Genomic DNA, 27919 nt, shown 5'->3' on the forward strand with positions numbered 1-27919 from the left:
TATGATTTCGACAACATTCAATTTTACATGCATAGAAATGTATGATTTGTGAATTTTTCAAGGCAAAGGTTAAAGTACATACATTTTTTTGGACCTTCCAAAGGTTTCTTCCCATTTGTTATCAAACTACACAAGGTTAAATAATTATGGCACCAATTTTACTCCATACAATTCTCGTTGCTCCTTTACAGATCACAAACTCGTGCAGCTAAGTGATGACTAACATATCTACAGTTCTGATTGGTTTGTCCACGCTTATGAAAGAACTGAGAGACAAGACTCTGCTACACTGTCCAAGTACATAAAGGCAATATAACGTGAAGCAATAGTTTTTGTCTGTGAATATAAAAAAATAAGAGTGTCTTTCCGTTCCCATGTTCTGAATTAAAAATCAGCATCTGATGCTCTGAATATACATTCTTCGTATCATGCACCACCAGGAGGCAGCCATGCACTGCTATACAGAAACACATGAGTGAGGTCCATTTCTAGAGGTCTAAAGTGCATCATGTGCCATTCATTTCTCACTTAGTCATTCATCTGATGGCAGCAGAGGCTTGTCTCTCAGCTCTGTCACGTGTCATCGGTTAACATTTCAAGATTTTGCAGATGGATGGGTGGATGAAAGATGGATAAATAGATGGATAGATAGATAGATGGAGGGATGGGGGGCTGGGTGCGCCACATCTTGCCTGGATCCATTCCTCCTATCATCTGGAAACTTAGAGAGGCACTCTGAGGGTCATGGCTGTCTTTGGAAGTGCCTCTGTGAGTTACTGCCAGGCAGGGAGAATACTGAGGAGCTTCTCTGTATGGCATTTGAAGACGGCAGGCTGAATCAGACTGCAATTAATACCCTCCTCTTTCGTTCTCTACACACAAAGCTTCATCTGGACTTCTCAAAAACAAAGACTCTTTATTGTCTGTGTTGCATCTCATCACTCTCAGAAGCTGGAGGAATGCGTCTGTATCAGCCTGCTAGCGCCAAATTATGACAAAAGTGATACGAAACCAAGAGCAAAGTAGTCATTTGAAATGGTAACATGATTGGCTCTTTGGAATCCACCGCGTCAACAAATAACATTTCTGTAATTCAACTAGCACCTTTTTTTGATTTAGAAATACAGTCCATAAAATCTACACGACCATCTGTCTGAGTGTGATTGTGTGTCAACATGTTGCCCAGCACCTCACAGAAGCACTTATTGCTACATCGAATCAAGAATATGTGCGCGTAGTGAGTAGAATAACGCAGAGGCTCCACCTCTACGCCCACCCACCTTTGATAACACACCATATCAATCTATAATATCTTTGTCCAATCTACCGACTCTACACACTTCCTCCTTCGCATCGTCGGATTATGTGTAGGGTACAAAGATTTAAAAACACATCTGCGATCATATTGCAAGTAAATACATTTGAAAACATTTAAAAACAACAAAAGATTACATATTCCAAACACAAAAAAACTGTCATGGCAAGTTGAGTGTGTTTTCCTCCACTAGTGAAACAGTAATATAGGACCAGCACTGTCTCTGGTATCATGCAATGTAGATTATCTGGCCTCAGAAAACCAGTTTTTTTTCTCACGCTGCATCATGTAACATGCAGTGTTTTCTCCACTAACTCATCTGTGAAACCTGGTAAATGAGCTCACTGCGTTTCAATTGAACTGTTACCATAACTGCTGTCAGTTAATGCCCTCAAGCACGAGAGGAAGCAGAGATGCCATGACCAAGGGTGCCGCTTCTGTCTCTATGCGTGGCACCTCAGACAAACTCGGACCAATGAGAAAGCAAAGATCGTCATGGGTACACTGAACTATGTTCACAACACCACAGTCAGTTTCTGTGAGGTGACTTTAAAAGCAACTAAAACAATACTGTCACTGAGATTTCTTTTACATCTCCTCACTGCTGCGCTTCATTGGCTGGCATCTTCTTCTTCTTCTATGTTTTCTTAGGTAGAACTGGAGGAGGCTAAACCAGAGAAATAAAAATGACATGAGGGAAAAAAAGATGTGAAGAGGTATCATTTGGGTAGATATAAAAAGTCTCTCCCAGTAGTCTGTCTCCTCCTCAGTTCAGAGATGTGTCGAGGGAGTGGGACCTCTCCATGGGGCTTGAACAGGTGTGTATGTGTGTCAGGTTTCTCACAGTGTATCATGGAGGGTGAAACTTGGTGTCACAGTGATGTGCAGTCGTATTTGACAATGTATGATTGGCAGTAAAATGGCGTGAGTGACAGTGTGTTTCAGGGGAATGTGAGGGGTGAACTGAGAGGTGCTCCACCGTCAGGGATGACAGGGTCATGGAATTTATCACGTGTCCTACGCCACTCTCCCCTGCCCTCTCTTCTTCTCTACATGTCTCTTTGTGTAGTGTAGGTCGTCGTCTCTGGTTTTAAAAGATCATCTTTCTTTCCATTCTTCATCTAGACGAAGGCCTCAGGCTTGTCGCCGTCGTTGATCTTGACGTAGATCTTGGGATCCTCGTCGCGCTCGTCTCTGAGGCGCTGGAGGTGCCGGCTGTGGCACATCAGGTAGAGGGGCAGGCAGAATCCCAGCATGCTCACCACCAACAGGCCCACATTCACCTGAAGACAAGGTCAGGGTCAGACCAACATAATGACGAAAAATTGCAACAAATGCTCTAAATAGGTCTAGTCCTAAATATTTTTCCCACTGCACTTGCTCCATCAACTTACCCATAGAGGGTCTCCATCCAGGGGTCCCACCATGGCCATGAAGAGAGGCTGCTGGAGCAGAGCGAACAGAGCACTGATCAGGGACTGCATGCCTGTCAGGCTGCCAAACTGAGAGGATGGGTACCTGCACAGGACAAACAACGTGTCATATGGTTAATGACGTCATATGGGTTATTACTAACCCGTTTGAGGTGGTACTATGGGTAAGGTTCAATTCAAACTGAAGCCAATCCAAATAGAACTACACCCACACACAGGTGATCATACATATATGGCCTAAAGTATGTGGACACTCGTTTTCACGGTTTGAACCAGGGCATGTATGCAGTGATCTAAATTTGTATTTTCTCTTTTTGCTCTGTCATCGTTGTCAAGTTAAGTCAAACTGATTCATATGATAAATAACAAAGTTGCGTGAAGGCGTTTTACAATCTGTGCAGCTGTCCTTCGACCAGGCCTACTGAACTACTTTTTTGGAAAAAAAAGTGCCAAGGAACCAGACTTTTAATTCTCTACGCCCGACCTGTAAAACTCAGCTTACATAGCCTGGGTTAAAACTTTTCAGTGAAATAAGTATTTAGTATATATGTGTTTAACAACAAACACAAGCAACAGTTGGGCTAAGTAGCAAACTAAAATAATGACCAAAGGGCTGACATGAGGTTGGGCCATGTTCGGCCCAGGGGCGGCCAGTTGAATAGGTCTGCCTTAGATCCTCCATTCAGACAGGAAAAACTCCCGAAAAACACATTTCAAAGGAAAGCATGAAATAAGATGTTTACATATGGGCTGAACATATGGGTGTCCACATATGTTTGGCCACATATGATACATAGTAAATGGTATATTGGTTTCATACAGTATCATTGTAATGCAGTGATACTTACACAGCAGCATAGAGGCCGCCGACTGCAGAGTGGATGAAGCCTCTGACAATGGTGTGCAGGACAAATGACAGGATCTGCAGAGGAGGAGGGAGGTGTGGGGGAAAAAGATTAATTTTTCATTAAAGACCAGGCCAGATCCCTGCTGAGAAATGGCTTTCATCCTTGAAAAATGAGATTCACAGCGAGTAAATAACACGCAATGACTTTTGTCGTTTGTCCAGTAGGTGTCACCAAAGCACTGAGAAATACTGGGAGCTGCATTGCCATGTGAGTCTCTCCTGTTTGAACATCATGTACATCCTCTACAAGTCTCTCTCTGCAGTGTTAACTGAGGGGACTTCGAGCTTCCAAGCACATGCTGGGAAATGTGCATCCCAAAAAGCCTCTCTATCTTGTCTGTGTGTGCACACTTGCGTACCTGGAGTGTGAGGTTAGGGACAATACAAGTGACTCCAAAGCCAACCAGGAGCAGGTTGGTGAAAATGAAAGCTCTGGTGGCGTTGGTGATCTTCTGGATCTGTTTGCTGGGGCGACGGGGCTGACCAGGTTCCCTAAGTGAAAAGAACAGAATACAATAGAGTCAGGCTTTTTTTCATTTTCCATCTTCTGCCTTTTCTTCTTCTTCTCTTGATATGTGCATCCTCACCTCTTGGCACACTTGTCATTCTCGTCCTCGCAGTCTTTGAGCCTCCAGTCCATGACGTAGCCAATCACAGGAGACGTGACCAGACACAAAAGCTGGAGCACGCCAAAGATGGATGTATAGACGCTCACTGAGAGACAGACAACAGCACAGACACAGAGTTATTGACATGTTTTCATGCTACATTTTTGGATAGTTTTGAACATGAAATGAACAGTATGAAGAGTTTAGAGGGTGATCCACATAGAAACAAGCAAACATGGAATGGACGGACAGGTGATGAGGATGGCTGAGGAGGGTAGGTGGTTAGATCTTTGTTAGTATAGTCTCTTACCCACTTGCATCGTCTCCACTGCAAGAGCAGCATGAAGCCAACATGAGAGGAAAAGAGGAAAAGCAAGAAAGACAAACGATAAGAGAAAGACAGAGCTGTGTTAACAACAGGCAACGAGACGGTTTAGTTGACAGAGGAATGTTAGGTGTGAGACAGCAGAGAGAAAAGATATAAGTAGTCGTAAGAATAAGCGGTAACCTCGACCGCCACCATCTGTTTATGGTCAGGTGTTAAAGACATAAAGCAACCGTTCACACAGCACCATCTGTGCAAACAGCAAAACACACCTTTGCTGAGGTCTCCGTCTGTCAGGGACTCCAGGATGGTGTTCATGGCTCCCATGTAGAAGATGAGGCGCAGCTGGGTCACACACATGGTGATGAGGCTCAGCAAAAAGATGGGACTGAAGACACTCTTCATAAAGGACTGAGCTGCAGGAAATGAAAGAAGAGAGGTCAATACAGATCAGATCAGTTTGATGACACGTCAACAGTGGCTGACACGTTTGAGTCCGTGGTGGAGCGCACCAACAGGCTGACACAGCCGTCCATCCAAAAACACACTGTTCATCAGTACAAAATAAAACTGTACTGTAAACACAGAGCCCACTCCTGCACTATATGGTAAAATAATCATATTGTGAGTATTTTGACAGATATTGCAACCATGATTAGTGGGAATGATCATTTTTGCGCCACAATTTTCATTTTCACTGAAAATATCATAATGACATGACATTTGTTGGGTCAGCGTGGGTTAAGGGCAGCCAAACTCCTGACTATGTCGATATGTTTGTTACATCTGGCCAGGGCATCTCTGCAGCACTACACTCCTTCATTATAATGCTGGGTTTTTCTTTTTTTCTTTTTTTTTTTTTTTGCATCTTCTATGATTTGAATATTGATTTTCAAATGTTTAATTTAATCTGCAGCCCTTCAACCCACATGATCTCTTTTAACTGTCCACAGTCTGCAGGTAAAGCAGCAGCAGTGAACTTTCATAAACATCTACCAGCCCAAACCTGTCCGTTTCCTACACAAGATTGTCTGCCTCTTTTCACCTTCTCTTTTCATGATGGAAAACTACACCAAAGTGCTTCTTTTCCAGGATAATTCGGCTGTTAAGATGGAGGGAAGTGGTTGTCGTCTACATATTCCCACTGGCGCCTGTGTGCCACAGTAACACGTCTTATTCTGCATGAGAAGCCAAGTGTGCAGGGAATTCAAAGAAAGGTGGGTTCCAGGAAAAGTTGATCATTAATCAAAGTTGGAAATATAAATGGAATTGGACACAACTGCCCATATGGTGAAGCACTGGACAAACCAATTAATTGTCGGTGCACAGATGGAGCAGATGGGTTTATTACCCAGAACAACAGGTATCCAGCTGAGGCTAAATGAAGGGATTTGTTGGTACCAGGTCAGGCTTACAGGGTATTATAACTTTTTAGAAGCACATGCTGCATTGTAGTAAAGGTATTACTAGGAACTTTCATTTTTTGTTTTTTCTGATGATGGCGACAGCGTTGTTTTTGGGCTGTACCACCAGCCTCAAGAGCAGCTTCTTTCCTCAGTTCATCTTAAGCACTCGAACATGAAAAACAGTTTTAATTTTATGACACAAGCCGGAATCTGACCCGGTGACAGGCGTTTAGAGACTACAATAATTATAAAGAAATAGTCGATTTTCTCACTGATGGTTGTTGCCTGTTTGCTTTTGTAGGTCATAGAGAGGGATCAGTATTACATTGAGACCTGTTTTTGACCTGGTTTGGTGTTTTGGTTAGTAAATTCCTGTTTGGTTTCATAGATGTGTCATGTGTTACTTTCCCCTTCCTGTCTTTGTCACTTTCCACTCTTTTTCTGTGTACACATGTGTTTCATGTTCATCAGCCCTGGTTAAAGGATAAGTACCGTTTTTTACAACCTGGACCTTATTTCTGGCAAAACATATGGTCATTTACTCACCCAGATAACTTTGGTGTCATTCGGCGTCGTTCGGACGAAATTAGATCCAGTGTAGCGGCGATATATCCATATAATGGGAGAGACGGGGCAGCGACACACAGCCTCTATATAACGCATTATCTGCCACGAAACTAGTTCATTTCATCAATATTTTGTTATGAAATGCTAGCGCTATTATCCTCTGAGTCCGGGCTCGTCTATTGTCAACATCCGGGGTCTGTAGGCTGATCTACTACCTCTGACCTGGAAGATGTCGTCTCTGAGCTGCGCGCGCACCCGCGACAGCGCGCCTTGTTTACCTGTAGCTGCTACTGCTAGTTTGACCCCGGATGTTGATAACGGACGAGCCCGGACTCAGAGGCTAATAGCGCTAGCATTTCATAACAAAATATTGATGAAATTAACTAGTTTCGTGGCAGATAATGCGTTATATAGAGGCTGTGTGTCGCTGCCCCGTCTCTCCCATTATATGGATATATCGCCGCTACACTGGATCTAATTTCGTCCGAACGACGCCGAATGACACCAAAGTTATCTGGGTGAGTAAATGACCATATGTTTTGCCAGAAATAAGGTCCAGGTTGTAAAAAACGGTACTTATCCTTTAAGTCTTGTCTTTTGCTCTAGATCTTTGTCAGCTTGTCTGTTTTCATCCTGCGTTCTTGTGTCTGTTCCCCAGTCCTCTTGTGTACTGATTTCTTTCTGAAATTAAAGAAGACTGAGAGGGGAAACAAGGAAACGGCCTCTTTAAAGCTCCTGCCCGACAAAACATGTCCAGCTGTTATGAATCCAACCATGGACGTCCTAAGTGCACTCATAACACACACACACACACTCAAACTGGTTGATGCTTGGCATTCAAACCTCAATAATGCTTATCTAGGGCTCCCTGCCAGTGTGCCACACACCTGCTGAGCAGCTTTTCTAAGAGCGGGGTCCGATCCAATTCCACGGTCTGTTTGGTACCAAAGAGACTGAGAGGGGAGCAACCCCCGCCCCCCACTGGGAGTCCCTGACCTCGGTGTAGGGAAGCTAGGAGGGCCTGAGGAGGCTTGGAGGTGTAGGGGTAAAAGAGGTAAGCTTAGCATGGATGTAGGGCAGAGGTAAAGGGGCATTTAAGGGATAGCATTGGGGTGTAAGGGGTGCTTGTGCCTAATTGTTTTGTACAGATGTAGGTCAGGCCCCGTCTGTCAGAGCCGAGGTGATGCTGCTGTCATACGGCTCCAAAAAACCAAGATGGCGACATCCATAACGCCAAACTCAAGGCTTTAAGACTGACGAGACGGTGAAATTCAACACGCAGCTTTAAATTTAAGTTAAAAACCCCAAGATTGATATTTTTGGAGGCTAGTATTTTGAATTGGTTTTTCATCAGACTTTGTGACTGAAGCTTGAGCTGTTTTTTTTTTAATGAGTGAATATTATAATGTTTATCAACTTTCAGTGGAATCAAATTGTCATGTAAAGGTCTCATCATGAGCAAGATTTAATTCAGTATTAAGTCAGTTATTGACGATCAGTTATTGACAGGGTGTTTTTTTTATATGTGTGAAGACTTTGGGCTTATTCAGTTTGAAAGAGTTAATTGCTTTTCACATCAGTTTGCTATAAGATCCTCAGTTAGCATTGAAAATACTCGAAACATAGTGCCAAGCTCTAATTGTGACACCTATTATCTTACAAACATCTATCTAAGATACCAAAGAAACAGCTTCATGACTCGGTTCTGAATGTAGTCTGTATCACTGCTCTGATCACTTTTCTCCCTCAGGACTGTGGGACAGTCTGTTGTGCAGAGAGCTTTTGTCCGTCATGGAGCTTCCAGACAATCTGGCACACAGAGCATCTCTCCTCTCCTGCCCGCTTCATGCAACCAGCAGACTGACTCTTGAGATGCTCGGATGAATATGCATAAGTTTGCAAAGGGAAAACAGCAAAGAGTGGGACTGCCTCGGCTTAAGACTGGATTATTTGAGCACTTATCTTAACTTATCTGTGATTTTCAGAAGCAGCTAGATTTCACTATTTGGATTTGCTCTTTCTCACGGACAACACTAAATTTTCTCAGTGGTATGTTTTATATGTTTTGATGATCAGACACCACTGCACTACGGCTGTGAAATCTTCCACGCAACACCTACTAAACTTGATTAACCTTCAACTTTTACTTTCATTAACACCTTACTAATATTAAAGAAGTTAGATGTGTTTTGTTTCAGACTTACTCTCCTCCTTGCTCTTGCACTTCACCTCCAGGTCGACGGTGGACAGGCACAGCTTGTTGGCCTCCTGCGTGGCCAGGTCTTTGGGTGGCTGGTGCTGCTGCTTTATGGAGTTGCCGACACTGAGGCGGCGCCCCACAGTGGTCACCTGTCGATAAAACTGCTTCCCAGTGATCTTATGGTCAAAGCCCAGCCAGCTGAACTTGATCTTCACCCTGAAGGAACGGTGGAAAGAGAGGAGATGGTGAAAGGTGATAAAGAGTGCAAAACACAGAGCGTGGACTACAGTCAAAGGAGGAGAAACGAGAAAAAAGACGGGAGGAAACAAATGATCCAGGTATAACTCGGAGTAAAGCCGGCTGATCATCTGGTTTTATGGTCTTTCCTGTCTTTAGGGCTGACTTGGCCTCAGCTGCATTACACAGAGATTTACTGTGCATGAGTGTGTGAGCGTACATGTCAATGCAGTCTTGCACATGTGTATTTGCGGTAATGCAGTGATCTCTGTGGAGAATGCAGGCTGTCTGGGCCCAGTGGAATCCATTTACAGCAGCTATAACCTGAGGTTAGCTAATAGCATAAGAATGGCTGCTTAACAATGATAGCTGGAGGCCACAGAAACCCTTATGTGCCTTTGTGTGAGCGAGTGTGACTATGTCTGTCTTACGTGTAGTCCATGTCCTCTGGGCCGGGGAAGGGCTCCAGAGGCCAGTTGACAAAGCAGTTGAGGAAGACGAGGCAGGCGCAGCCGGCCCAAACCGTCAGGATGGTGATGAAGGTGGCACCCAAATCATAGATCACCTACAGGCACCCAAACAGACACACCGTAATTGAGAATCAATATCAATATCTGTGCAACACCTCTGTCATAAATACTGGCTGAGACAGAGACACTATTCACCCTTTTACAAGACACTGTACCATCAAAATGATTCTGAAGCTTATTTTAAGGGGAAAAGGTTACATAATGTTGCTTTAACGTAAGAGCATAGCCTTTTAGGAGGAATCCACTCATGAAGAGTCAAATCAAATGTTACCTTGATGCCGGGGAAAGTGACAGCAGAGGAGGCGTAGGATCCGATCATCAGAGCGATGAAAGTCGACCTCAGGTCTCCAAACATGTTGGGGAGCTGTTGAGACAGTAGAGAGAACAGATCAGATGACTAACTGAAACACAATGCACGTAATGTTTATATAAAAACACATCAAAAACATAAAGTCTAAATATTCATTATAAAAACAGCAGACACTTTAAATCTTGACCTTGCTGTTATAATTACATGTGATTAGCATTAGCTGTGATTAGCATTCTGAGCCTGGGACTGAAAGGAAACAAATCAGTTGCAAACACATCATGCAAAAGCACAGACTGGTATCTAACTTCACTTTGGAAGAAGTGAAGAAAGCTTTATGAAGTGTATGACATCGGTCCACCCCAGTAGTCTACATTATTGACAGCTGATATGCTTCATTGACTCAAAGTACGCCCTGTACTGCCTGTACCTGTTTGTGTTCCAGCATTTGAAGTGGAGCACAGATGGTAAAGTCTTGCATAATGACGCTCGACCCTCGAAACAAAAGCACATGCCGTTCCGAACGAGGAAACTTCAAACTATAAATATCTGACTTCAAGAAGTCAAGACCAGAGCAAAACAATGGCAACACGGAGTGTGAGAGCAACATGTGGCTCAGAGTTTTATCACCTTTGTCAGTGTTATGTTTAATTTATGCCATCTGGAGAGTGAACAGTTGTAACATCAAGTCAACAGCAGTGAATAAAATGGGACCGTAGTAAAATAGTGGGGGGGGGGGAATTAGGTTGTAACATCATTGTGGGTCAGAAATAGGAAATTCCTCTCCACTCCCTCTCTGTTTGTCCTCATCTGTCCGTCTGCCCGTCCATACAGCTGCTGTGTTCACCACAGGGGCGCAGCTTGTTAGGCAGCTGCTTGAACTCTCTTACCCCAGACAGGCGTCACTCCCAGATTAATTGGACCAAAGGTGAGCTACGAAAATCACTGTGCCCCTGCCATGACATCCAAATTAACAAGAGCCCAAATTTCCTCCACCAGCGGCGCTCAAGTGGAAGTATCCAGTTGTGGCACTTTAAAGGAGAAGGCTGACTGACTGACAGCACCGGGGCTGAGATGGGCGACCTTTGGCCTAGTTGTTTCTAGAAGAAATGACCAGCTCAGCTTGTGTACAGCTCAGCAGATTTAATGTGGTCATGACGAATCGAGGCCTTGGTAGCTATGCAAAGTCAACAGGTTCGGATTTCCCCAGTGTTGCACTTCCTGGTACTCTAGTACGTGTTGATGGATCCTTTTGCATGTCCAGTCTTTTGCAAGAGCTCTATTGCTCTATATATGCTGTTTAGTAAGGGACTGCATGAAAAGTATTACAAGGAAGGTTAAGAGAAAGTGAAGGGTATTGTCATATTTCCTTTGGCTCAGGATAATGAATTATGGGGTCTTTAGTTGTTTCTACATTTACATTCTCATTCAGACAAAATACAGAAAAAACATATCAAGAAGAAAACTTCCACTTTGCCATATGGAGGTGACAGCAGTTCTGTCTCTGCACCAGGGTTTTATAAATGTTTAAATTGGTGCCGTTCCAGTGAGATATTAAAAGTGTGCTCTACAGATTTAGCATTGCACTTCTACAACACTGACTCATGATGGACATCCTGCAAGAAAAAGTAGAAAAATCAACAGATTTTGACTTCACTGTCATGCTTGTCAAAATCTGACAGCTATACTGCCCGCAATGCGAATCAATGGCCAGAGTTCAGTCGGAGATTTGTGTATGTTATGCTGGTATCAGATAATGTAGCCTCAGGACAGGACTACAGAGGTCTGGACTACAGAAGTGTCATCACTTGAGAACTTCTCAGACCACAGGCGATAAAACCAGTTGTACCAATATAACAACTTAGAATCAGCTTGTTGAATATACTGGCATGCTGTGGGGAGAGTGCTGCAGTTCATTTTAGGTCCAGAGAAGGGTTCAAAGGAACAGTGATAACCCTGAGAGTGAATGATTAGGTTCAGTCCCACTCATAACCGAAAGAATAAGGCTGCCACAGTGTGGGAAGGTCAGTCCCTAACCTCTCTGTCATTCACCTCCACGGTGTCTCTTCCACTGATACACCCGAGCTTATTTATTCACTCGGCGATCAGGTTTATTTGGTAGCAGCACTGTTGCCACTGGTGATAACTTCTGAGAGCGCACGTGCGAGCGGGAGAAAACAACTCAATCACGTGAGCGAAGAGTGCAGTGTCAGAGCGACAACCTCAAAGCATCTGTGAGCGCAGCAACATGCCCAAACAAGAGTAAAAACCCCGTCTAGCCCTTGTGATGCTGAGCGTTGGCCTGATAAAGAGAGCACGTCACAGTGGATCTGAGTCACAGTCAGCTGCTGAGACCGCTGTTCTCAAAAAACATGTCATACACCGGTTTGTCTGCTAATCATGAAAGAAGAAGTAGGATTTAGTGAGCTCAGCAGAAGGATAGATCCAAAATGAGCGTGTTGATGGAAGGAGTAGCCGTCAGGCTTGACGGGGAGCAGATAACAGTGTTTTTGTAGCAGGAGTCAATAACACATCAGTCAAGCAGACAGGTGAGTTTTGTGGCTGTTTAACACCGGAGGACAAAGAGTCTACTGTGGCTTCAGCCGTTAAGACACACAACAAGCAAGTGATGACACAATAACTGTACAGTCACAATGAACCGTGTCACTATGAAAACGTCTGTCAGCTATGTGACAAATACACACACCTTATTTTCTGGGTACGAATCAAACTTTTCTTGCTCGTGAGTACCATTAAAAAGTAGCTGAATTCTCCAAATACATTGTCGTCAGTTGAACAAGACGAAGAGTGCTTAGCCATGCTCTGAAATTACTACAAGGAGCTTTTAACTGTTCAGCAGTCAGTCTCAATGTCATACTGTTGCCTCTGTAAGACCTGCTGAAGCAAACATGATCATCAGCAAGAGGATCAACATATCCGTATAGTCATTATACAGTAGTTATTCTTAATGCATGTCACTGGGTCGGATTCCGACTTGCCCACATTGCATAAGTAGTAAAATTAAAACTATTTTTGAATGGTGGAGTGTTGAGTGTGAACTGAGGAGTCCTACAGCCTGAGGAAAGAAGCTGCTCTGTAGTTGGGTGGTGGCCTACGGCACTAAAACAAGGTTCTCATTCCCATTGTTTGTCCTGGAAACTTCACCTTGTTCCCTCACTTTACCCTTTTCTACCTCACTTAACACAGGCTTTACTAATCGCCTCACTGCTTCTACTAGTCTCCTAATCGTAATTACTTTACAAATATAAGAATCAGTGCCTTCATCTCCAGGGGAAGTAGTGAAGGAACAGACTGAGAGCAGTCGTACCTCTTTAAAATAATGACACCCACCATCTACTTTGTTGTTGCTTCTTTCCTCAATAGCTCTTTTGTTAGCACTGTGGTCGCAGTGTATCCGTGCAGATAGTGGCAGGATACACACAAAGATGGGCTCAGTGTTTGGACAGCAACTAAAGGTCTATTTTAGCTTCAGAGCAGTCACCTGCAGATAAGAGATCAGGGTTTGGTGGCAGGGTTCGGTTAGAGGCAGGTGCAGATTTTTTTTCTTGATGCTGGTGTTCGTCAGTAAGTGGTTGCATTTCAGGGCTTTGTTTGAGCAGTATCCAGGTAACTCAGCATTTAATACAAGCACCACTGTTTGTCATGACTCAGCACGACATCTTGTTCTGGAATATTAGCTTGAATGGGTGCAGGAGGTCTTAACTGAACCCAACAAGAAAAAATGCAAACTGTCAAAATCTCTTTAGTATGGGTTATGCTGATGAATCAAACAAAAGTCTCCTTTGAAAATGCTCCTTCTGGCCATTTAAAAGCGTTCCTGGAACACTGCCACAATGTCCTGGAACAATGTAAGTGCTCTTAAATGTCCCTGGATTTGCCACTAAAAGAACAGCCACTGAGAGAGAGGCTGCACAGAGAGCAGTGAAGGAGGTTACACCTAATGAACTTATTTAACCCGACCTGCTGATTAGCAAATGACCACGCTAACATGCATACCATGCTTAACCAAGATTTTGACGGGTGCTTAACATTAGTGTGTTAGCATCGTCATTATGTGCATGTTAGCATGTCGACACACACATTTAGCTCAAAAGCACCGCTGTGCCTGGCAGCAGTGGAATGTAACTAAGTATGTTTAATCAAGAACTGTAAATTACAATTTCCAGGTATCTGTACTTTACTGCAGTATTTCCATTTTCTACTACGTTATACTTCCACTCTTCAACATTTTAGAGTCAAATATTGTACTTTTTACTCCACTACAATGATTTTATAAATTAAGTTGCTAGTTATTTCACAGATAACGTGCTGCTTTTTAGCCAAAGAATGTATTGTATCAGCTATCAGACAGCAATCCATTGAAAAAAAATATTCCAATAACGAGAAAAATGCTGATCCAATAATTGGTCCACCCATAGTATACAGTATATACATACATGTAAATATATGTATAATTTACTTGTACTTTTGATACGTACGTACATTTATTGCCAGAATCAATGTTGATACTTAAGTACATATAATATCAGATACTTTAGACTTTTACTCATGTACTATTCATATGGGTGAGTTTTACATTTACCTAATTAATATTTTAACACGATATCTTTACTTTTACTCAAGTATGCCTTCTGGGTACTTTAACAACACTGGTGCCTTAGTACATCCACACACAGCTGCTAGCTTGGCTGTAGACTCTTTTTAACACTGTAACACGTTCAACACACAAACCTGTTCAGCTGTGATTGGATTTTGTTTCGGTGCAAGTACTGAATGTTATCAGTGCAGACAAAGGAGATTAAAGCTGTGTACACTGCACACCATTTAACCCACTCATGCACAATACGTATGTCATGTGTAGATTCTTGCTTAGTTAACTGTTTATCTGCTTACTACAAACTTAATGGCACGTCCTGCACTTCTGCACAGATTTTGTCACTCACTCTGAATAAGAGTGTGTGCTGAGTGTTGAAAATGGAAATGGAAAAGGCAGAAACTGGTGTGACACAGAGGCCTAGGGAAGGAGAAAACATGCTGAGCCTAAAGTCAGGCGGTGAGGGGGGAAAGAGGAAGCTGGACAGAGCTGTTCGAGAGTGGAGAACAGAGAAATGAAAGGAGGAAGAGGCTTTGCTTCGGCAAGTGGAAACTTCAGCTGCCTGACCATTGAGAACCAGCTCCGACCGGTCCTGTCCTGATGCACAGGATAGGACTCCATCCATCATAAAGAGCAGCCAAGTGGGCCGGAAGATTAACAAACACCAGCTGACAAACACCAGACTGCATACCTCCGTCGGCCTGACGTCATCTTCATCTCCCTCCTACCAGGATACTTTTTAATGCCAAGCTTGATAAGTTTTGTGTTGAAACAAGCTGACTCACAAGTGTTTCCACTAGAAATAAGTCAATGGAAGAGTAGAGATGTTAAGACCCCTCTGTGTCTGGAAAGGATTAACAGCCATTCCAGCTGCAGAGACGACCCTAAAACCTACATCTAACAAGCACCTGGAGCAGAAATTCACTCCACTGCATAAAGCCACATCAACATGAGTGTGACAGCAGCAACTGTCTGGCTGGCTCGGATCTCAAATTACTGAGCGACTCTTGACCTTTTTCATTCATTTAGCCCCCCCCCCCCATCTCCGTTCCCTTTGTTTCGTGCGGTCACGTGTAGTAAACAGAGCATATACTGTACTTCCTCCATCTCGCCCTGCCATTTCCAGCAGCTGGTAAAAAGTATTACAAAGACAGTTCTCACTACATGTGTGTATGCTTCATAACATTTCAGTCATTAGTGGAGAAAATGTGCATTTAGATTTCTCAACTAAAAAAACACACCAATGGCTAGTTTGTTCAGTCGGGGAATCAGTGAGATGTTCAGCGAACCTGTAATAATCTTCCCAGATGGTCCGGTGACACAGAAAAAAAGGGATTGGGAATAGAGGAAATACACATTAGAGGGCATCCGACAGAAAGTAGAGCAGGGCGGCGTGCGGAGCTTCAGACTGGGAGGCCGAACACCAGCAAACAGAGGGGGCTCAAACACGTGCCGCAAACCAGACGGGAAACAGGAGGAGGAGCTCCAAGTCTATGTGTGGGTGTAGATGTACAGTATGTATGTAGAGGGGGTCTGTCTGGGAACACTTGGAGAGACTCTGTGTAACATGAAGCTGTTTACAAGCACAGACTGGGAGGAATGAAAAGCAGAGGGGGAATTAAACGCCCTGCTCGCCTCCTCCTCCTCCTCCTCCTCCTCCTCCTCCTCCTCCTCCTCCTCGCGTCAGCCTCACTCCTTGTTTTCCAGCTCCGGGACACTGAGCGCTGCTGACTGAGTGTGTGTCCACAGGAGAATGAGGAAGTCAAGCAGTGATAGATAAAGAGAAGAAATAACAGAGAGGGAGGCAAACAGTCCACATTGAGCTCGTTAGATTTAGCAAGAGAGGGAAAGGAAACCTCTGGTTCTAGGCCCAAATGACTAATCGCACACACACACACACACACACACACACACACACACACTGCTTGAACTGGGTGTGTCACCCTGACCTGAGGGGTTTCAATGACCAGTGATGCCTGAGATTCTGTGTCGGAGCTTTGCAGCCATGAGAAATAGTCGTTACAGGCACTTACTTATTATCTATCATGTCTCTTTATGCACACACAAAACTCGCAGATACTTTGAACACACAAACCGAGGCACTTGTATAAATAAAAACATTTGTCAAGGCCTGCAGAGAGCATACAGTCGGTCAGAGGCCCTCCACAGCTAAAACAACCACACACACACACACACACACACACACACACACACACACAGTGCTTACATACAGTAACATATAGCATTGGGCAGGCCCAGCCTTGCTGAGGGAGAGCAGCTGAAACTTGAGAGGACAAAAACAATCAGGCTGAGACTAAAGACGGGGTGGGGGGTGGAGGGGGGATGAAACCAGCTGAGCAACTTCTGTGTGTGTGTGTGTGTGTGTGTGTGTGTGTGTGTCAGTCAGGGTCCCAGAAGGCAGCTTGAATAGGAAACACGAAGCATGGGTGGAGAGACGCACACTCAGTTCCCCTGTCGCTGCTTCCTGTTTGTCTCCTCAGCGACAGCCTGTCTCTGCTCTCAGTGTGTTTTGTGATAAAGCAACAGACTGTTCAGGCTGCAAGTGACACTGTCGCAAAATGTACCGTATATTAATACATATATATATATATATTTTTAAAACAGACCCTAAATATGTCCTCTCACCTTTAAAACACACTCTATTGTGCTGTTAGACTTGCACTCTCAACAACACACACACACACACACACACACACACACACACACATTAGTGACCCATGTGTCCTCATGTGGATGAAAAAGAAATGAGGAGAGGTCTTTTTTTGGCTACTAGCCAGAGCGGCAGTGCAGGAGTGAATAATAGATTACCAATGCAGACTCGCTCTCTTTGAACCACTCTCATCCGCTGTCTCTCTCTCACGTGGACTCTCCTGTGATGCAGCACTTTCTGATGAGATCATCCTGACCACTGGCTTCCCTTATCCACTCCATCCCTCCCTCCCATCCTCCGCACATCACTGCTCATCCTTTTCTCCCACCGCTCTCTCTCTGTGTCCTCTTCCATCCTCTTAAGTCGTCCTCCTCTCTGACGCGTCTGTCTTTCTGTTCATCCCTCTCTCCATCCACTGAGCCTCTTGTTTTATCCTCTCTCCATCAGTGTCTGATGCCATCACTGCTCTAGTCCCCTCCCCTGCCTCTCTTTCTCCACATCCGCTCTTCCTCATGTAATTTCCCTTCATATTAAATCTCGGCATTATGTCACTCTGGTTTGCTGATACTGACATTTTAATAAAAAACAGCATTGTATATAGTTAGCTGGTTTGATACCGGCAGGATTGTTTGTTATTGGTCAACAGCAAGTTCCATGCAAATGTACTTTGCATCCTTGGGCAAATCCACTTATAACAGCCATTTCCAATGAGATTAATGAGTTCGGTCAGAAATTTTACAGTTATGACTCATTCATCATCGTCTGATTTGGCTATTAGTGTCGCTTGACGGTTCAGATGCGGTTTCAAAGACTATCAACTACAAGCAGCTTTAATGTGAAAAAAAAAGCATAGTAAATTTGGTCAAGCTTTCCTACTCACCGTCAGAGAAGTGAAGGTCATGCACATGCCTCCAAACCCATTCAATGCCAAGGCAAAGAAGATCAGGATGGACAGATCTGCCAGAGAGAGAGAGAGGATTCACAGACAGATGCTGTTAGTCTGATGACATAAGGTAACTCCAACAAGTGATTGATTAAAGTGTCACCGCTGCATCAATACATGTGACCTGTTTGCTGTGCAATATGGCTGACCTACAAAAGCAACATGATTGAGAGCAGTGTGAGACATGTGATGCAAAGTTGTGTGCTGTATGTGAGATGACACGAGCACGGATACTCACTGTTGGGATCACTGGCACCGTAGGCGATGAGGAGGCAGGAGAAGGCAAAGCAGGCACTGGGAACACAAAGCAGTGAGGCAATAAATAAACCAAGCAGGCCATTAATGTCTAATATCATATAACATCATGGGAAGATGGACTTTCTTCTCAAGCCTTACCTGCCCAGAAGTCGTAGCTTCCGCGGACCATATTTGTCCATGACAATGCCCATGGGCAGGGTAATGGCAGATAGCAGGAAGGAGCCCACAGTGAAAGCCAGGTTCAGCATCTCATCCTGTTCCTTGCAGATGGTCCAGCCGTTCATCTCCAGGTACTCCTCAGTACCTCCACTTGTGTTCGTTTTGGAGAGGTTAAGGCTGGAGCTGTTCTCTGGAGATAAACAGTGAGAGAAATGAAAGCGAAGTTGGAAAGATTTCAAATTTTAAACTCAGACAAGGAAACACTGTTTCTGAACTGGATGTCGTTCTGTCCTCAACGTACTTAAGGTATCCAACCTGTCCGCGAAGCTCTGTACCCAAAGGTGGAACGTAACTGTGAGCTTTCTTACACACTGTACCAACATACACTTCTGAGGTACTGTGCTGCAGTGTGTCATTTTATCTAACTTAATATTTCTACTTTCACCACATACATGGGAAATTATGTTGGACACGCTGCACGGAGCCATTGCCACAAGTCGGTTGCTTTTTACGTTTTAAAACAAGCCCCATCCACTTCAGTTGTTCAGAAGAATGATTGAATTTTCATTTTTGGGTGAACGTTTCCCCTCATGTTAATAAGTGAATCAAACCTCAGAATCCAACCTTTAAATCAACCTTAGGATGTGTACACACAATCCATCATCATTTCTCGGTTCCTGAAATAATCATTATGGAATAAAAACCAGTAAATAAACCTGCTGACTTGATACGAGTATTTGGCACGATCTAAAATAAATGCCTCAGTATTATGTTGCTCTTTGAAGTCTGAGCTTCTCCCTCTACCGCTCCCTCTCTCTTAGGGCTGAGCTGCTGATGGAAAAGCCAGGAGACTCATTAAAGGTCAAGTAAACAAACCTCGAAGGAAAACAACACAATACATGGTAAACAGGTGCCAGAAATAGTCACAGCGGCACCCACCACGCACGGCGGAGGGGAACTCTCTGTAACAGTTTCACAAAGACAGATACTGGCTCGCTCTCCTCAATCACTGGTAAACACAGTCCGCTGAGTTCATGTGCACTCTATTTCTGTCTATCTGCTCTATTAGACTGTTGCCTGTGGTGAAACTCTTCTGGTATCAACAGACAGACAGACAGGGGACGAAGAGGACGACTGATAGAGGAAAACAACTCCTCACCTTGACTTGTTTTCGATCAACTGCCAGGAAAACAATAGAGACAGACTCAGCAGTTAGCACATTTTACATGTCTGGAGGAGGGAGGGAGCTATAAACAACTTAGTCATCAGAGTGTTTTCTTCATCTGAGCCCTGGGGGCAAGTTGTCAACAGCAGCTAGAGTCTTAGCTGGGTCTAATAAACAGAACTGGAAATCTGCTTGTTCATTAAGGGTGTGTGACGCTGATTTTTCTACCTCTGTTGAGCCAGCTTAAGGTGAAAGGATGAAGGGAGGAGGTGTTGAGGCCGGCCTCCGGGCTAGGGGGAGAATTTAGAACAGGAGGCTACTATGTCATATTAATTTCATCCTGGTGCAGCGTATAAGTAGGTGATTAACTCATTTAAAAAACTAACATTAAAAAAAAGCAGATGCAGAAAGGACTAGTGAGATTTAACACGAGGACGTGGAGCTGTAACGCTCTGTCATTCACAGACACCATGGTGCATTGTATTCAAGTACACTAATTATAGATCGTGTATACATATATTATATAATGAATATGAATTGACAAACAATCTGCTCACAGGGTCCATTTAGCAGATGTTTTGGAGCTCTCAGGCATGTCACACAATCTTCCTCAGCACATGGAGTTTGCTCTGTTGTCTTTGCAGATTTCCCATCTATAAATCTATGACAACTGTCCAGCTTTATTGTCCTTATTTTTAGCTGTATTTCTATTTCTATCTCTATTGGAACTGTGTGTGACATAAGTAAAATTCCTGACCAATAAAGCTGATTTTCATCCTGATGATAATTATTATTGTGTTAATAATAACTACTTTAGTCTGGGTCAAGGCGGTGGAACAGGTCTAAAAACTCGGAACATGTGCTTCAGTATCAGCGCTGGAAAGCCCTTTGCGATCAAGCCTTTCCGTCAATATGGAGATTAAGTGCTCGACACTCTTTGAGGTGTATTGGAGCTTTAAGTGCTGACTGTTGGACTCACAGAGGAGAGCAGCATCTGTCCCCCAGTGGCCTCAGCTGCTGACTAATCAAATGGCCAGAGCAAACAATAAGAGAAGAGCCCGGACCACACACACGCACACACATACAGGCGCTCAAGGGTTTAAAAGGCCGACTTGATCATCTGCGAAGATTTCTTCCTGATGAATCTCACCCTGTGTTCACTGCTCCTTCATCTCAACACCACGTCATGTATATTTCTTGCCAGATTTGTTGCCCTTCTGAAATATAAGCATCTCCTATATGTAAAGTGGATGTCGAGGACTCCCCTCCGATGCAGTCAGTTGGTTTAATGATTACTAGGATGAACAAACAGCTTTGTTTCCTCAACCTGATCATCAGCGTACACTGACCGTGGCTCGATCACAAAGGATGTCAGGTGGAATAATGCAGTCAGATCCTACCGCACACACACCTCATCCATGTGATAGTGGCCATATCAACAGACAAATAGCAGGCAGTGATCTCTCAGATGATTAAAGACTGCTTGTATAAGGATACACTCACTATTGTTTAAAGCTGATGGGGTCAAGTGATGGTAATGTATAAAGGCCTCAGGGCAACAAGAAACATACAAGAATACACACAACTGTGTACTTTTAGTGGCGGCATACGTTCTGTTCACCCTGAGCACAAACAAGCTTTTCAAGTGGCGGCGCGAACAGTAAAAACACATGTTTAGTCTGAAGGTCGCGTCGTGACAAAAAAGAGAGGTGAGATCGGCTGATGAGTTCATACAAAGGAATGTACACGTTTTCTTTCCACTGTGTGACACAGGAACATAGCAAACACACTTCACACCATCAGAGCCACCACAACCTGAGTGTGGGGGAGCGGGCTGTTCTGAACGGATGAACAACAACACGAGTTTCACAAACACGAGGAGGAATGCGCTCTTTGAAACAGAGCCACAGTGCAGAAATAGAAACTGTGAACTTTAGGGGAGGTATCCGTCTCTTGTTCATAGGTGCTAATTTAACATGCAGCCAACTCAAACAGCGTATGTGCGCAGGATAAATAGGCCTAACCCGGAGTGTGACTTTATGTATAATGTCTCCAACACACCTCTTTCTCACCCTCTTCCCTTCTTCCTGTGTGATAACAGGACATTTCATAAACCTGATCTGCTGTGGCTCTTATTGTACATCATCAGACATGCTGCTGCAGAAGCTGATGCCACTTGGTGAAACCTCCCCAACATTCTGGGACAGTGCCTTGTTTCCTCAGGCAAGCACTGGACAACCTTTACAATATGTGGAACCACTGTAGTCTGGCCAGCTCAAAGTCTGAATGCTGTCTCATCTCTGAGTCAGTGTGTCATTAGCCGTCTGTCACAAGCCTCCGGTTGAGTGGAGAAGCATAATGAATGCAGGGGTTTGCATACTCATATTCATACTAAAATGACGTGTTAACTTTGTGTACCCCTTTTGTAGTGCTGTTAGACCCCATACAGAGGACCCAACATGTAACAATGCATTAAAACTAGGGAACAAATGATGCTCAGTAATCTCATAAAATATCAGCACGCATTGTGCGTGACCTGCATCGCGTCCCATGTTGTTTTTAACGGACACACTGTGAGGCCGTCTTCAGCGAGCGCCGAATAGCAAATGAGGGGAACAATTTCAGAAGCAGCACTGAAACTGTTTTCAGTCCCTGTACTTGTTCCTCTTGTGAATACTGGCCGAGGTGAGAGCCCCTCCCCGAGAACTTCTAATGTAGGAGATGCGAGACAGAATCTGCAGTCCTTGTTTTGTGCAAAAATGCATCTGAGTTCAGCTGAAGCTAATGTGAGGGAGTTAAATCGAGTGGAAATCATTCAAATTGTCTGACTTTGTAAATGTAAATGTAAAATCCCCTGTTTGTGTTGCCAAATTCTCCACTGTATCAAAGATTACATTGCATTTAAAGCTAATAATAAATTCAGACAATACACACTTAAAGTAGGACAGTAAATGTTTGCTCATATTTGGCCCTGAAGCTAGACAAACACTGAGAAACACCACAAAAAGAGCCTACGTTGCACCTTCTTGACCTGAGATCAGACATACAAGTAAACATCAAAACTGTTGACTTAACGCCACTTAGCAGGTCAGAGAGCTGTGACAAGAATGTGGAGACCTGAGCTGATACCTAATCCAATCAGATAAACAGATCATCAGTTTTCATTCACAGGAGATTAAACATGCTGGAGCCACTGACGGAAATGAGAAATAATCTACAAGCAGGAAATACAGGCGTGCAGTGACAATGACCGTGCTCTCAGATGGGGTCATGTGATAGCGTGAGAGGGATAAAACCATTAAAAGGCTTTATATGCAAAAATTAAGCCAGCAAGGCTTTCATCAGTGCTCCTTTGTAGCATATACAGAGAGGAATACACAGACAGAGGGACAATCAGAGGATCAAAGAGACAAAGTCAGAAAACAGCCTGTGTGATGATTATGAATGAGGGGATGAATGTGGACCTTATGGCTGCTTTTGAAGCTTGTTTCGAGCCCGCCGGCCATTTGACTTGTTTCCCATGAGAAAAAGCAAACTGTTGGATCAACAAGAATCCTGTGTGTCTGCTAACATGCAGGTAGCTGCTTCTCAGCTGTCAGGTGCAGTCCGCACAGTTAACAGGACATAACACTGTAGTGAAACGAATGACAACTGTAGAATACGGAGAGGCCGAGGCTGTGAGCACTTTTTGAAAATGCTTGTTCGTGTGTCCTTAAATCTCCATGATTCCACCACACCCACTCAGAATAAATTACCTCGGGGTGTCGCAATCAGTCGTCTGAAAGCTTTTGGCTTCTCAGCAGCTCAGAGATGCTCAGCGCGTCATCATGCAGGGTCATGTCATTAACATCTCATTCAGGTTAAATCCATGAAGCCCAGGCAGTTTTTGTAAAATACTGGTAGCAAACAGGACTGTTAGCTTCAGATGAGATATATGTATATACATGAGGTGTGTTCGTGTAGCAAGTCATGAATGATACTGACAAATAGTTCCCATTTCTCTCTTTTTATGATGTAAAGTTATTCATTTAATTCCAGTGTTATTACATAAAATGAGTTCCTCTCAGTGATACCTGGGGTCGTTGCATAACATTTAAATATTCACGTAATATACAACTCCTGAAATCGTACTGAAGTACAATTGAGAAAATGTAGTGCATTACTTTCCACTACTGATGTAGTCAAACTTTCCGTTCAGCAGTCCTGAAATGCACCCGTCCTTTATTAAATACAATCACCCATATGAAGCCGACTCACCAGGTCCTTGGCACAGGTAGGAGTAGAAGCCCTCAGACTTGAGCATGATGAGCAGGGATCCCCAGCCCAACAGCACAGCGGAGAAAAGCAGGTTCTCAATGACTGCCGTCACCGCCATCCACCAGCGGCGGGAGAAGGCTGTGGCGAGGGTGGGAGCCATCTCAGCTGGGTCAGAGGTAGCACTTCACTGGCCTGACTGGAGGTGAGGGAGAGGCTGCTGGAGCCTGGAAGACAAGACGGTGGGGATAATGATGAGAGGATGATCATGACATTAAGATTTCTCCTGGGGTTGAATATTAAAAAGACAGAGAATGATATCAGATAATATGTGGTACTAATGCTGCACTGGCACTTAATAGAACTTTTACACATACAGTTATCTACTATGAACAAATGGTTCCACATGATTACAGCACTATTGTATTCTTGTTTACCTACTTGTATTTGCATGTTGCATTATGTTTTTGTTTACATATCTTTATTTTTAGCTGTATGTCTTATCTATCTGCTCTGTGTGTAAATTGAGAGCAACTTAAAACCAGAATCAAATTCCTTAAATGTGTGTAATAGATACTTGACCAACAAAACTGATTCTGATTCAGGGCTGCTAGATTTCAAAATAATGTGTTTTGAATGACTGTACGATGATGGACCGTGGATATGTCTTTGTTCTAGTCGATGATGATGATGGCAGTGCAGAGGAAGACTCCCATAAACAGAAAACAGCTGAGGACTTTGAGGCGCTCAAACCCCTCCTATAAATAATAAAAACTCCCGCCCCCTGACATCTCTGATTGGCCTTAGGGTTTAGCAGGTCTTCTCCTATTGGCTGTTAGTGACATAGCTCGTGCAGCAGCTACACGTGAGGTTGATGTTGCATTCAGTCCCTGTGGGGGAAGACTGTAGAGGGATATTTATTGTCAAAGATTGTTGTTTCTTGCTGAGCGTTTACATTACAAACTCAATGCAAAGCTACTGAGTTTGATACTAGGACCAAAGTCAACATTTTCATGGGTCCTTACTTAATTATTTTGTTGTCAACAAATCACAGATAAAAATATAAATTACGCAAATGTTGCTAACCGTGATTTGGTGATAAAAATAACATCAACGGGACACGACTACCTGCTGGATGTCCCTCTGTTCGTGTGGAAACATAAACGGAAACGTTTCAGTGTTGTGTGTGGTGTGGAAAAGCGACTTTGGTTGAAAACAACTGTGTATTTCCAGGAAACGTGAATGCAGCGCGAGTTCCAGCCGGTTCGAACCAGCGCGGCGCGAGACTGACGGTGTGGTGCCGTGAACGCTCGCGCATCTGCCTCTGCTCTGACACACACACCAGCATCATCCACACACTGAGCAGAAGAGCTGCACCTGAACTCAACATCATTATAGGGAATGAAAGAAAAACACAAAGAGAAGAATCAATCAGATAGAAGTGTGTAAATAAAATGAAATGTTTTCCTGTTTGAATTCATATTTATTTGCTAAACTAATTTACAAAATAAATAGATCAGTGAAAAAATTATGTGCCAGTCTGTTGTTATGTAGCCTACGACCTGTGAAGCGCTCTCACATTAACAGGGGACACATCGGCCACATGCACGACCTGATCTGAATCCATTACAGAAATTAATCGTATGTTATTTTACTGTCCCACCATCTTGTTGGTCTGTTTTTGTCTGAACAGGAACTTGATGTCACTCATCGCCCCCAGCACTGAGCACAGGGGAAAAAACAGAGATGACACGGCCAGACTCCACTTGGATTCTGAGCGTTTTTAGCAGCAGGTCTAATGTGTGTGAATAATAAGACAAAGTATATTGCGGTGAATGAGGAGCAGAGCTGGAACTGGTCTGAACTGGACTGAAATCATCCGCACAATACGCCCTCCCTCCACCAACCCCAATCTGCATCTCCAGCCCCCTCCACTCAGAGCCGCGTTACCCAGAACAAAACATCAGGGTTCCGGCTGCTTCTTTCAAAATAAGAGTCTAATGACCGCCGCTGCTTTGCGAGACATTATGAGTAAAATAAAACGCCAATGTGGGCTATAGCAAATGTCAACCTTGTGTCAGTCCCACTTTAAAGTTTATAATCAAGACAATTATCAGGTAGCCCACACTAAACAGAAAGACAGGCTACATAAATAGTGAAATAGTTCAGTGGTGGAAATTTCACCACAATATGCAATAGAAAGCTATACAATTATATAAATACAACAAAAATGATGGATGTAATTGATGCACAGTTTTGCCATTATATTACATATATTACAGTTCGCCCAAAAAAGAAGATTTACCCCCATGCTGAGGGGGAGAGTCGGCTGAAGTTTCATAGTCTACAAGAACTGTAGAATACAGTGTTGCAGCATTTTCCTAAACAATTGCAGTGAATGAGGACTTGGTTTAAAGTGTAAAAAAAAAAAATCACACACAAAAAAACCCACTAATCTGAGTCTCTGGAAGATCTACAATTGATTTGAAAAGACATTATTGACACTCTTGACATGCAACACTTCAGATGAAGTGTGCTTTAGGGCTCTTGGCTTCTAGAGGGTGTAAATAACATGTTTTCAACTCAATTTGGGATGTCAGCGCTTTTTGGATTACACCACAGAAGCTCTATGGAGCCATTTCATTTTTTTCAATTGTTTTACTTTTACATTTCCCATCTACTGAAGTGGTTCAGGAGAGTGCTGTAACACTGTTTTGCTGTGAAGTTCTATAAAATGTTTTTAGGACTATGACACTTTCGGCATTGGGTTGAGCAGATAATGAAAACAAACTGGGGGGAACTGTCCTTTAAATGCACCTGATACATGAATAACAACACATTAAAAAAGGTCCTGAAACTAAACGCAGTTCTGCGCTTGTGAACATGCTTTTATCTTGAAGGTAATTTCCGCACTTTTTCCGGAATTACCCGGATTGGTCGTCAGCACCTTGACGAGCATCTACGCAGGAGGCGCTCAGCTGTTCAGTATCAACAACAGCGCAGGGCATCAGCCCCATCACTGCTGAGACAAAGACAGTTAACTAGAAGCCCGCTGTCAACAAAAGGTTCCTCACAGAGGAGCCTCGGCTGGTGGTCTGCCTCTGGCTGTGACACTGGGACAAGTTTCCTTTAAGAAAAATGAAATGTGAACTTTCAAGCGGCGCTGAGCTCACTGTCGTCACCGAGCCACAGCAACACACGGGGACACGGAGGCAGAGAGGATGACAATGACAGAAACTATGACGATCCGCTTTATCTGATGCTACCCGCGCGTGTTGTGTAGTAAATGTGAATAATGAACGCACTGATCAGCAGCAGAGAACACGGCCCCGTTCGATAAAACACTGAAAGTTAAAAGTTGAAAACAGTGTCGCAGGCTGTTGCAGCTCCAGTTTTCCTCTCTGCAGCCATCAGACAACAAGAAACACACAGAGAGGAAACACTTTGCCTGAGAGACGGTGTCTCTGAGAGACAGCGGTCCCCTCTGTGAGACGCGCCAGCAGTATGAGTCAGCCTCTCCTCCGGTGAAGTGCAGTGTGTCAGAGCATCCTTGGTGCGGACAGCCTACCTGAGCCTGTGGATTCAGGGACAATGGAGCCTCAGTCGGATCTGTCTCCGCGCGGCCGAAATGTCCCTCGACGACAAAGTCACACGGAGCAGCGGGGGGGAGGTCGACTCTTTGGTTTCTTTAGGGTGACTGTTTTTTCTCTCATCCCTCATTGCTGCCGCTTTATAAGCAGCGCAGCGGCCGTACACAAACAACCCCGCCTCCCCATTGGCCCGTGGCTGAGCTAGAGACCGACCGGAGCCAATCAGAGCGCGGCAATATTACATGTGTTGTTTCTCAATACTGGAAAGGAAAAAGAACTGTTGGGGAAACAGTTGTGGGGATGTTTGGACACGGTGTGACAGAGGATAGTTATGGGACACAAAAACATTGTAGTCAAAATGACACTACACAACTAAACTACATTTAACTATGTAGCTAAATAATCTAAATATATATGAGCTATTATTAT

General features: G+C 43.8%; 1 protein-coding gene across 2 annotated transcripts; it reads right to left on the reverse strand.

The window, feature by feature from the left end:
- LOC311256653 (large neutral amino acids transporter small subunit 4-like) lies at nucleotides 1-27748 on the reverse strand. Of its 2 annotated transcripts, XM_084351890.1 has the most exons (15): nucleotides 27469-27748; nucleotides 23904-24127; nucleotides 18461-18671; nucleotides 18303-18358; nucleotides 18002-18078; nucleotides 9800-9892; nucleotides 9430-9563; nucleotides 8766-8977; nucleotides 4861-5004; nucleotides 4574-4591; nucleotides 4243-4369; nucleotides 4015-4147; nucleotides 3597-3670; nucleotides 2710-2833; nucleotides 1-2598 (listed from the first exon to the last, which is right to left on the reverse strand). In XM_084351890.1, the coding sequence occupies exons 2-15, from the start codon at nucleotides 24061-24063 to the stop codon at nucleotides 2437-2439; spliced, it is 1725 nt and encodes a 574-aa protein (XP_084208016.1). In that variant the 5' UTR covers nucleotides 24064-24127; nucleotides 27469-27748; the 3' UTR covers nucleotides 1-2436. The 2 variants fall into 2 exon arrangements, with proteins under 2 accessions (XP_084208016.1, XP_084208017.1); XM_084351891.1 differs by lacking the exon at nucleotides 4574-4591 and having other exon boundaries at nucleotides 27469-27745.
- Nucleotides 27749-27919: the final 171 nt, after the last annotated feature.

This window comes from Pagrus pagrus, assembly GCF_965226575.1.
Source record: "Pagrus pagrus genome assembly, chromosome: 4".
Lineage (NCBI taxonomy): Eukaryota > Metazoa > Chordata > Actinopteri > Spariformes > Sparidae > Pagrus > Pagrus pagrus.

What these genes read in the sequence shown, in the direction of transcription:
- LOC311256653 (XM_084351890.1), bottom strand. Translation starts at nt 24,063, where the DNA reads ATGGCTCCCACCCTCGCCACAGCCTTCTCCCGCCGCTGGTGGATGGCG. An exon ending in TCCCTAACCTCACACTCCAG is followed by an intron (nt 3,671 to 4,014) that starts GTACGCAAGTGT and finishes CCTCCTCTGCAG; the next exon opens with ATCCTGTCATTTGTCCTGCA. An exon ending in TGGATGGAGACCCTCTATGG is followed by an intron (nt 2,599 to 2,709) that starts GTAAGTTGATGG and finishes CCTTGTCTTCAG; the next exon opens with GTGAATGTGGGCCTGTTGGT.